Source organism: Acanthisitta chloris, unplaced genomic scaffold, assembly GCF_000695815.1.
Source record: "Acanthisitta chloris isolate BGI_N310 unplaced genomic scaffold, ASM69581v1 scaffold41726, whole genome shotgun sequence".
In the NCBI taxonomy this organism is placed as follows: domain Eukaryota; kingdom Metazoa; phylum Chordata; class Aves; order Passeriformes; family Acanthisittidae; genus Acanthisitta; species Acanthisitta chloris.
In genome coordinates, this window is record NW_008679391.1 from 3,287 (window position 1) to 15,244 (window position 11,958).

Genomic DNA, 11,958 nt, shown 5'->3' on the forward strand with positions numbered 1-11,958 from the left:
ACAGCAGACAAATCAACTAAAATCAAAATCTAGCTGTGGAAGAAGCTAAACCATTCCCATCTCTCTTTAAGAACTTGGTCTGCTGCTACCTGAAGCTCCTTGCAGTTAAATAACAGGCTCCTTTTCCACCAGCCTGCCTTCTACAGCAACGCCCCCATTACACCAGGTGTGGTTCTTGTGAGACCCCAGAGAAGGATGAACCAGAGCTACAGCAGCCTGCCTTACCCTTGCTCCTTCTGCTGGTTGTCTCCAGTGAGCTTCCCAGCTTTCTTCCGAACATAGGTTGCTCCATGCGAGTTCTCTAGCGCATCAACATCTACTTTCAGTGACAAAGTGTCTGAGGAAGGCAAGTGTTTGCTAAGACTGCAAGGGAAGAGTTCAGGGATGCAAACCAGCAAGCATCAACACCCATGTTTTTCCACACAGCAGGATGCAACTTCAGCTTGAATAAATTCTATTAGCAATACAGACACCAGACAGGCCTATAGGGCTAGTTGTCTCTCTCACCAGCTTCCTACACAAGTTGGAATGAGCTGCTTAATTGCCATCTGCCTCATTTTTTCCTCTTTAATATGAGGACAGAAGAAACAACTTCCCCTGAGAGCTGCTCAGGTGAGAAAAATAGTATCTGAACCATATTTTGGGCAAGTGAGAGCTTAGCCATATTTTATCAGGCACAGTCCTGCGTTACTACCACAGGTTTAAGATACCAACAGAAAAGTTGGAGGTGCTCCTATTTTTGGTTCCACAGAGTCTCGAGTTAACAATTCTCAGAGAGAAGGAGGCCAAAGACAAAAGGGTCCTGAGATCTCACAGTAATCAAACCAATTAGAGAAATAATGGAGCTCCTGACAACTTAACCTGGATACGTAGCTGTTCTGGAGATGTTCCTTGCCTTTCTTTGGATGAGAGTGGGCCTGAAGTCCACACACAGCTGAAAATCCAAGGCAGCAATGCCCAAATGCCTCTTTCTTTGGTCTGATACCACCATCAAAAAGGATACACTTTAGCTTTTTCAGGGTCAACCAGGGAATAGGCAGAGATGAGCTGTGCCAGAGTATGCACATCTTTTGGGTTTTGTCTTTGCAGAAAAAAAAAAAAGCAGAAAAAGAAATAAGTTACCAGTGTTACCTCAAAGACCATTATCACCATGCAGCGCTTGCTGCTGCAGCATAGCTGCTATCTGTGAGGACAGGCATGTCAGTCTGTGGTCTCCTCCAGAGCACATCACCTAACATCACTGGTGTGGACAGAGGGAGGTACAGACATCTCCACAATAATCAGGAAGCAGGTTAATGAAAGATGAAAAACCCAGTAGCAAAGGCAAGTTGACAGTCCTCGCACCCAAAAAATCCCATTGAATGCACAAAAAACCCCTAAGACCTAGACATCCATGTTTATGTGGCACTAAAAAAAAATTGTGCATCCCAGCCCCCAAAGTAATCTTCACTGCACACAAGATGCCTCTGGGACAAGTCTATCAGGTTTTCAAGTGATCAACTATAGATCAAATGAATTCTCCCCCTTTCAAAATATGGCTCTGCATTAAAGCCCCTGTTGCAAAATCAACTCAAGGATGGCTAGAAGTCAACCAAAATTGTCAGACAGTGCCTGCCACCAGACAGCTTGCAGAAGACTCTGTGTGGAGACCTGCTGCTCAGCAACGACCCAACTCACTTCCAGAGCTCCTCCAAGTCGCTGATTGCTTCCTTCTTCCTGCCATGCTTTAGTTTGAAATTGGCAGCTTCCCTTATCAGTGACAAATGGACAGGAGACTTTGGCTGAAAGACAAAGCAGTCAGAATTAGTTCCTCATTATCACAGCATGAAGTCCAGCTCTAGCTGGCTTTAATGACCCTGACATCTGGCCAAGAAGAACCAAGTTAGTACCCTGCCATGCACCTTTGCACTCTGGAATGTGGGAAAGAACTGCATGGGACAAGGCAGCTTGCTGCTCCATGATGCTTTCTCATCGGGAAGAAGGCCTGATTGCTATATCCAGGCACCCCCTCTCCTCACCTGACAGGAGCTGCTGCTCCCTGTTTGCAGCACATCTAAAATAACATAACAGTGATAAACCAAACACTCACAAAACAAGAGCTCACAGATCTCCAAAACCCCAACTGGACAGCTGCTGGGGTTATGCATCAACAGGAAAAGCTGAGTTGGACTAGCTAGAAAAGACTGAGACAAATTCTTGCACATTAGCTCCTCTGGTCTGACTTGCCTGGAATTGCTGATACCACTGGATAGCCTGTGTGAAGACCTCGATTGCACTGTCAATATCCTCCTCATGACTGTACATTGTCACCAATGCAGATACCTGCAAACATTCAAGAGCATTATATAGCAGATCTTTTGTGCAAGCTGTCTATAGCCAGAGAGTCAGCAGTCAACTGATGAGACCTCCTAAAAGCAGAGTCAATGTGAGCTTTCTGCTCTGTCCCGAAAAACCAGCTGTGGTAACAGGCTGGATACCCAGGCCAGATCTTCCTACCCAGGTCCCTCCCAATGAAATGTCTGCACCATGATGTCCTACAATATGAGCCTAAGACTGCACCCACAGAAAGAACCTTTCTGTCTTGGCACTTTATTTGAATGCTCACCACTGGTTGTAGTTTCATTAGAAACCCTTTTTCTTCCCTCATTCTCTATCGCAAGAGCCATGAAAAAACAAATCAGCACTGAAGAGATGATACAGACACCATCTGTTTGCCTACATCTCAATTACAACCAAAGGTGACCCAGGGCAAGGAGTTGCTATTGTTGACTGCCCCTATAAATTCCTCGGATTAGACCTACAACTATCAGCCCCTGCTCAAGACTCTTAGACTATACATGTGAGCATTTACAAGGTCATGGAGCTTTGCCAAATACCAGGTATAGACATGCATGCAGACCAGGGTGATGCTGCAGGGTTGGAACATCCAGAACTTTCTCCTTAAGGCCTGCTGTCCTAAAGCTGCTTCAAAACCTTCCCAGCAGTACATACCAAGGAAGCAGTCGCTCCAGTCACGTTATGCAAGTAAATCCAGGCAACATGCAGGTCTGAGAGATTACAAGGGAGTGGGAACATAGGCAGGGACCATCCCTGCTGACAAGCAGAGTAATTCTGTAGCTAAGTTCAGGCCACCTAATGCAAGTTATAATCCCACCTTTGTCCAAGACAAGGAAGGTGGGCTCAAAATCCCTGCGGATACTCAGGCCAAGTAAAAAACCACAGGGAAGAGGCAAAAAGGAGCAGGCAGTGCAAAGCTGTCCTACAAGGGAAAAACCTCACAGTTCAGACTCAGTTTTGCTTACCATACCAGGCTTGTGTTGCAGTTCTTCTATGCTCCTCAAGATCATGCAGGCTTTGGTGACACTGCCTAGAAAAGAGACAGGAAGTAAAACACTCTGAGTGACATGGCAACACTTCATCCCAAGAGTGAACTTCCAGCCAAAGCTAAACAATGGGGACAGAACAATTCCCCTTTTCAGAACATGCTCCCCCTTTCAGGAATTAAGGACAAACCTCCCCACAGTGGACCTTTGTGCCCTTGCCACATCCTGCAAGGGTTCAGGAGCAAGCTTTTGCAAGCAGGGTCTCCTCTTCAGGCACAACTCTGTGCTGCCCAACTGTATACAGGAATGTTACCATTAGGGAGCTCCACACTGCTCCCAAGGTTTTCCTGCCCCAGGATAGATTCAGCCCTATGTTTCACAAAGACTGTGGGCATCTCTGCCAGTGATCTGTGAAGCCTGGGTGTCCAGACATTAAGCTCTGAGCATTATCCTGCCATAGCCATATATATACTTCCCGACTGCAAATAGCTCTACGCCTTGTCACAACACTGACTGCAGCAAAGATTGCCCTAAAGCCTGTTTTTCTCACACCTTGCACCATTATCGTGTGCACACTTCCCAACAAAAGAGGACACTGGATACCTTGAGCAATTTTTAGCTGGGCCATCGTCAGCTTGATCTCAGCTGCATTGGCAGGGTGCTGGTCTGCAAAGTCCTGAGAGTCAGAAGAAAAGAACAATTTAATTTGTGCATGGCACCAGGCTGCTGCTCTGATGAATCATATCTCATGCTCAGTCACAGCAGGCTGGCTAGAGCCACAGTATGCTCCACAGCACCGGCAGGCTTCGGCGCACAGCACAGGAGGGCCCCAAAGTGTGCCAGTCTTCCACTGCCCTTTCAGACTTCTGTCCCAGGCCACTCATTCCCTCCAAAAATGAGGGTGTTGCAAACTGCTTGTAAGCAGAGCAGCAAAACTTACTGCTTACCCTACAAGAACTCTACTACAGCTTTCTAAGCATAAAAATCACAGGTGTAAGGGCACTATAAGCAGCATTGTTCAGTTGGGTGTGAAGGCTTTCTAGCAGCATTAAACCAAATCAAAATAAGCAGTTAGATACCCCTGGAAATTTAAACCAAACAAAACAATCTAAGAGAAAACAGCACAGAACACAATGCACAAGTTTAAATGGAACTTGGCCAACTTTCTCATCACCTACCTGCAGAAGCCCAATGGCCTTTGCATGCTGCTTCTCACGGCACAGTTGGGCTGCCTGGATAAGCACAGGGAGCAGATGCTCGGGGCTCTGTGACTGCAGGCTTGCTGACAGCTTGCGGCACTGATCTGCCTGAGGAGTGGGAAGAGAGAATAAACTTTTTTCCATCTCTGCAAGTACCTAATGTAGGACTAACATACCAACAATATCTATTAAGAGATGTCAATAATGGCTTCCCTGCAGTGAGTACATAGAACCAAGTACAGGTCCTCCTAGTGGCACTTTAAGGGCATTTAGAACACCTCACACCCCTTCTGTCTCCAAGTCAATTCCACACAGTCCCCCCTACAGCAATACTCAAGTCACTAAACAGCAGTTGTGCTTTTAGGGATGATTTTATTTTCCTCCTCACTTACCTCACTTGTAGGTAAGACAAGTGGTCTTACCTACTGACACAATGCAGCTGCATCTCCATTTTTTTCCCAGTCAAACTCCTGTGGAGTAAATCTGTAGCTACTTACTGCAGGTTGGTTTCCCTTACCTGGTTAGTGTACATTGCCAGCAAAGCTTTGTTGAATTCAATTGCCTGGAGCTGTTTCTTGGAAAGTTTATGCTCAACACCTTCTGCATTGGTCAGCTTCACCTTTTTCTTGGAGTCAAAGACATTTTGGTCCTGGGGAAATCACACATCATGAGAAGATTTCACTACATTCCTTGAAGAAGAAAATGTCCCTGGATCTGCAATTAAACTACTGTTTAGGAAGAAATCTTTCCTGATTATCTTTCTTCTTCCCACAGAAGCAGAGAAGCAAGCTGAGTAACCACACTGAAAGCAGCAATGCTATACCTTGTTAATTGTGATGATGTTATTTGCAATGACAGCAAGGAGTCCCACATCTGTTGGCCTGCAGACAAGAACAGCAGAAAGCATAATGTTATTAAACAGCAGTCTCTCTACACATGGAACACTGAGCATTTGTTTTAAAAAAACCCTTACTTCAACTTGATTATTTGATTGTAGAGCTGTAAAGCATCCTCTGTACGACCCTGCAGTTGCATGATATAAGCCATCTGACCATGAATAATAGCCAGTTCAGCCTCAATATCTTCCTCTGTCACATCCTGAAGGAAAAACCCAAAGCAAAACATTAAAAAGCTGTTATCTCACCTCTCTTCACCTGGCTTCAGCATTCTACTGGCAAATGTCTATGAGCTCTCTCTGGCAGTAGTAGTAAAGTACCCCAGTTACTACAAGTGAAGCTTGTAGCCAGAGTGCAAACAGAAGGATCTGGGTTAAACCAGACAAAAAGCAAGCTTCACCTACTCCTGTGAGAATCTGAAGATCCCCTTAACTTATGCACTGAATCTGCCCCTCTGCTCCAACCAAAAACTGATTACAAATTCTGTTTCTCACCACCCACTCAGCGTGTTCATTCACAGCATGGGTAGGTCCTGTACCTGTACCCAACCTGCCTGCATCAGGACAGGCAACTATGCAAGGAGCACAACAGGGAACAGATGCAGTGTTAGCTGTCCTTTTGCCACAGCCTCACAATCTGGTGCCAGCAGAGCAGCACTGGCTCTCCTCTGGCTCTGCACTGCATGGCCTCACCCTCGCTCATGCTGGTGCAAAGCACACACTCTTCACAACATCAACAACTTACAGAGTCTTCTGACAGCGACTGGCGGCACAGCTCTAGAAGGAAAAACAAATCGAAAAAACATGATTTAGAAAGCTTTAGGAAATAAAAGAGCCACGAAGCATGGGGGAGCATATACTTTGTTCACGTATCCCTGAAACTTCTGCAGCACTACAAGGACACAGCAGGCTACAAGTCTGAGCGAGCATGAGGGAGAAGACTGGACTATACAGAAGAAATATCAGAGGCATAAGAGATACTGTCCCTCCCAGACCTCCCTTCTGATTTCTCTGCTGAGCAAATTTCCTTAAACCTAGCTCCTGATCTTTTCCATAGGGATCATTCAGCTGCAATCTTGGTAGTTATCTTAAGCACTGCAAGCCTGCACTATTCAGACTGTATCGCCCTTCATGGGGCAGCAACTCCGTTAGCTTTCAGTACACATACTAGTGACTTGTAAACTTTCTCATATACCTCACCAGAACATCACTTGTTTGCTCTCTAAAGGACTATTACCAAAGCATATAGCCTCAAATTAAACATGCTTATCAGTTTTGTGGGAGAGCTGCTATTCTTCATCAAAACTGGGACAGAACTGACCTATTTATCTGCAAGAACAATTAGATCAGACACAACCTAGCCCTTCCTAGTTCTCACCCCAGCCTATTTTTTAAATACACAAAGTCCCCCTTCTACCTCTTTGCAAAAAGCTAATTTATTGGCTTATGCTAATTTCATACCTGATTCATACCACTAAATACTTTTAGCTTTTATAGTATATGTTTAAATATATACACATACTAACAAAATCAGGAGTTAGAATAGATGAGACATCTCATGTTTATGAGCAGAGATTACACTCATGTCTACTTCCTGCTTCAAAAAACTGTGCAAAGGCACTGAACTGCAATCAGGGGCTGTAAGAGAGCCAGGAGATGGTACACACTGCATAGCTCTGGAGAAAAGAGTTGCAGAGGAATGCTTCTACAAAAATACTAGTTCCGTCAGGAACTTACAACAAAACCTGATGCTAAGCAGTTTTTTAATTCTCAAAACACCTATTTTCCTCTGATTTGTGTCTACTGAGAGCAAATAACTACTTGTATCACACAAAGCTTCCCTCTCACATCACCTTACCTTCTGCTTTCTGGAGTTTTTTCATTGCTTCATTCAACTTTCCTTGCCCAATCAATGCACATGCACTGTTATAACACAGCTCGTAGGTAGCTTCTCGAAGGCCCAAGTCCTCCTAGCATGAAAAGCAAATGTAACACTGTGTTAACACTAACTGCTCTGTACAAAGTTGACAGGCAGTGGACACAAACTACAGTTTTCATGCACATTCAAACTAATCCTTTAATTTAGAGTGGCAATTTTAACAGGGCACACACCTGGCAGGTAAGTCACAGTGCAAAGATTCTTCCCTCACACTGCACAAAGTCAGAATCAACTGGCAAGGCAGCAAGGGAACTCTAGCCTGAACTTGGGGGACTACTTAAGCTGGTGCAAGAGGGCAGATAAGAGCTGTTGCTGTAGAGAATTAGAAAGTGGATCCACAGCGCTGAACAGAAAGCTGAGCATGTTGCGCACACATCCAAGGACAAATGATTTCTGAACAAATGTGAACATTACAATCTGCAGTGTTAACAAAAATATTCCCAAGCATGGCTTGGGGATCCGAGCAGTTAGCTTTAACCCTGGGCAATGAGAGAGAAAAGTGCTAGTCACAGGTGTTCTGCATTATGTGGGTTATGCAGGTGTTCTGCAGAACCCACAGGTGTTCTGCATAATACGGGCTCAGAGAGATCTACTTCCTGCTCTGTTGTGACATCTACTAGTACAAATCTCCTAGAGATATAAGGTGAAATATAATTCAGGAACAATGACAGCATTTCTTCCTCCATACAGGGAAAATCACTAGGTGATCTTCAATACACTTAGAAGCCATTAATAGACAGGAACACATTTCTGTCCTGTTCAGTACCTACAAATCTGTATCCTTTATTCTCTGGCTCTCACTCTTACATACATACACACACATACTCACTTACTGGCATCACCTTCTCCCATGTACTTTGTGCTGCAACAACAGCAGAGAGGTTGGTTTTTCTCTCTTCCTCATACTCATCCTGGGAGTTACGAATGAGATCCCTGTATGCAGCCAGACAATCGTCATAACGCTCCAGTCTGTACAACTGAGAAAGGGAAGGGATTAGCCTTCAGAACAGTATCTTCCTGTGCATGCTGGTAACTACAGCCTCCTTCCTCCCTCCCCAGGGGCTGAGGGCAGCAGAGCATCACATGTTTTAAGCTGCACTTCACTAACATTTGCATCTACCTTTAAAGGCAAACTATACAGATCACATTTGCAAGGACCCAAGCAATGACACCAGATACCTGCACACAACGACACAGCTCTTACTCCTAAAACAGCTTCTTTAGAAGCAGCAGTTTACACAGTTTTGTCCTCAAACAGCCTTCTTCCAAATTAGATCGCCTCTCTAAGAAAGAAATTCAATGAATGGTCTTTCATGCAGCTGAGAGAAGATAGCTAATTCTTCACAAAACTGTTCTGATCAACCAGGGACAAATGAGATAAGAAATGCAACTTCTTTCCTGCATCACTTTTAATGCCTGAGATGTCAGGTCCTGGACAGGTATCTAATGCAAGCAGATGGCTCGGCCACAAACAAATTCCATCAGATCTCTTTCATTCTCTATTCCCTCAGTCAGATGGCTACTATCAGCCCAGACCCAGAGTCACAAATTAATTGCTTTGGTTCAGTGGCAATAAGATTATGATTCTGCCTCCAGCAATAGGTGACTGAAGCCTCACAGAATCTGGAACGGTTGAAACTGTACCTCTCCTTACCTTCAAGACAGAGAAGGAAATTCTGTCCCCCTACTTGCCCCACTTTAGAAGAGGGACAAGGCATCCAGCACATTAAACTCCCACCAGGAAGAAAAGCTTGTAATTACCACTTGTCCATAAAGCTCCTTCAGTTTGTCTGTCTGTTGACTGGCACTCTGAATGGTCTTGAGAGCACTTTCAATACGATTCAACCTGTACTCACAGTAGGCCTTCTCAAAGGCAATAATGTCACTGCAAGGACAAGACAAAGGCTGACAGCACAAACTGTAATGTTCATTCAGCAGCATTCGCTCACATAAACACATTTGTCTAACCAGCCCTCATTAGTCACAGGCTGCTACATAACCAAAGATCCAAACACAAGATCGGAGATTACTGAATTATGTATCCATTGAGCGCTGAAAATATCTGACATCTACTTTGTGTTCAACAGAGAAAGCATATCAGAACTTCCCCTAAAAAGAAAGAGGTTCCTTTTTAATGGTTTTTCCAGACACACAGCATTTCAAATCCTGCCTGTCCCTGCTCTCTCCTACTGATTATGCTAATCAAATGCTTAAAAAGTAGAACAATACCAAACTTAATTCCATTACTTTTTCTTAAGAAGGCATATCATTACAGTGAAAGACTGTTATGGCAAACTTTTAAAGACAATAGACTCAGACAGAAAGAGAAAAGAAAAGGTATAAAATAAAATCCCTCTTATAGTCTGATACTAAGACAAATATAACATTAACCTATTTGGAAATGTCAGTGCAGCAGAACTGCAGCAAAAGGGGGTTGCTGATATTAAGATAAAATTGGCTTCAAAGCAAGCTCACAGCAGTAGGGAAGCATCCTCAAACAAGCAGAGCCTTGATTACTATGTTCCACCTACTCTGGAGTTATCGCTTAAGACAAAGGAAAATGACTTTGTCATTCCTTTAGTTCATGCCTGGGGTCACTTGCTATCAGTTTTGCTTTGCCTATCTAAAATTATCTCGGCTCAACTGAGTATTAAGGAAGTTTGAACACAAATTAATAGCACTTGGAATTAAAGCAAAGCAGTGAACCAGCCTCAGTGCAGGACACGAAAACTTCAAGATGGAGCAAGAACCACCACTTTTTCCCTGCTCTGCAGGACACAGAGAGACACAGTAGTGTCAGGCTAAAGAAATCATAGGGAGAACTCTGAAGGCAGTTGAATTTAAAGAAAATATTCCTCCTCCTTACCATATAATAAAAAATAAGCTAAAACACTTGAATTAAACCCATGTGTCCCGGGAGAGAAAGAATTAGTAAATAAGGTAATTATGTGTTATTCAGATGTGTGGGTGTGTTTCATCACACTGATACTCAACACACTTTCCTGGGAAGTTCCCTAATAAGAGCAGTATCTGAAATATAAAAATTTTGCTGCCAGCCAGTTCTTGGGTAGCAACTGTCATCCTACTAGACACTGCACACAGAGCATCCTTATTAGGAAGAAAATTAGAGTCTAAATGGCACAAGTGAGAAGCTCGACTTGTTCTCCAACATAAGTTGTCTCCAAGGTCCTGATTTTGCAAGGATGCACAAAGGGCTTGCACCACCCCAAAAGCTGAGGCAGGACCTTCAGGTTGGCAAAGAAAAGGGCCCCAAGGAGCAGCATGATGAAACAGCCATCAAAGCCAAAGCAAAGCCAACAGCTCACTGCCACTGGCAAGAGCTTCTCCCTTTCACTCCCAGTAAGATCTGACCTCTTCCCTCATGCCAGCTGTGGTACTCAACCACGGCAACAAGCAGCATGGAGGTGGCTGAAAACTAGGTTAGGGACAATCCCTTCAACAGTAACAAAAAGATGTTAGACTACCTCAAACTCATCCAGACCTCCTCTCACACCCACAATACAAAACACCCACAGTGTTTCACTGAGAAGATCAAACCCAACAGCTCTGAGCACCTCCTGCTCTTTATTTTGCCGGCTGTGTCCCCTTCCAGGAAGCTGCAGCAGCTTCTCAAGGACTTGTGGTTTCATATTTCGTAAAACACGAGACACAACTCACCTGGTTAACACCTTAGTGTGGGTATTGATTATGCCAAGGGCTTCCTTGAAGTTCCCATTCTGGATAAGACATACTACTTTACACTGAAGTGCAGTCACATCATCTTTGCTGATCTGCAAGACTGGAGGGAAAACCAGTTTCAGCACAACAATCCAACTCATTATCAAACACAATAAGGCTTCTTAAGAGCCATATGTTATTACTGCTGCAAAAACCCATCCTGGAGAGCAGCCACCTCAACTTAATAGGGTCCTGGCATGGCTTGCTTTGGCTCAGATCATGAAGCAAATCCCACAGGGATCAAAGAATGCAGCATAAATATGGCACTTACCCGAAGTGCCCACTGTGCTAACATGCCTGGAACAGAGCTGTCCCAAAGGGGCTGTACACACGTAGACAAACCTTTCCTTGGCATTTCACTTCCCGGCAGAGTGCCAAAGTCAGACTGCCATGTACAGGAGACACGGGAAGACAAACAGCTGATACAGAAGGTCACTATGGCTCTAGACAGGCAATCAATTCACACACTAACACTTTCTACCCCTGGAAGACAGTGAGGGAGAACTAGCTGATATACACTTTTTGCTATTTGACACATTCATGTGATCCTAGATCTGCAGGAACAGGACATAAGTCCCTACTCCCTACCAGCAGCAAAGACAGAACCTTTAACCACAACGCGCCCTATACTGCAACCCCGTTTTGGATAACAAACCATGAAACAACACATCTCACCGAGGACTGAACGAGTCATCCCTCCCAAGCGAGCACCACCACCCCTCTAACTCCCAGCGGGAAAAGCCCTCTTTCCTCCCACGATCCAAACGGAAGGAAAACCCACGAGTAACCGCAAGGCTTGGCCGCAGCAAGGGCCGCGCGATGCACCAGAAGCAGCCGAGGGTGCCGGCGCAGGAGCGGAGCCCG

At 44.6% G+C, this 11,958-nt stretch overlaps 1 protein-coding gene across 1 annotated transcript in view; it reads right to left on the minus strand.

The window, feature by feature from the left end:
• SRP72 (signal recognition particle 72kDa) overlaps positions 1–11,155 on the minus strand; it is a gene marked incomplete at its 5' end in the record, with an annotated part of 12,747 nt that extends 1,592 nt beyond the window's left edge. The window contains 15 exons of the mRNA XM_009077261.1: positions 226–363; positions 1,004–1,081; positions 1,678–1,781; positions 2,227–2,322; positions 3,303–3,367; positions 3,927–3,999; positions 4,502–4,630; positions 5,040–5,171; positions 5,346–5,403; positions 5,496–5,620; positions 6,163–6,194; positions 7,276–7,387; positions 8,190–8,333; positions 9,118–9,241; positions 11,035–11,155. Of these exons, the coding sequence (XP_009075509.1) occupies positions 226–363; positions 1,004–1,081; positions 1,678–1,781; positions 2,227–2,322; positions 3,303–3,367; positions 3,927–3,999; positions 4,502–4,630; positions 5,040–5,171; positions 5,346–5,403; positions 5,496–5,620; positions 6,163–6,194; positions 7,276–7,387; positions 8,190–8,333; positions 9,118–9,241; positions 11,035–11,155 (1,531 nt within the window). The remainder of the gene's footprint in view (positions 1–225; positions 364–1,003; positions 1,082–1,677; positions 1,782–2,226; positions 2,323–3,302; positions 3,368–3,926; positions 4,000–4,501; positions 4,631–5,039; positions 5,172–5,345; positions 5,404–5,495; positions 5,621–6,162; positions 6,195–7,275; positions 7,388–8,189; positions 8,334–9,117; positions 9,242–11,034) is intronic.
• Between the last annotated feature and the right edge of the window lie 803 nt (positions 11,156–11,958).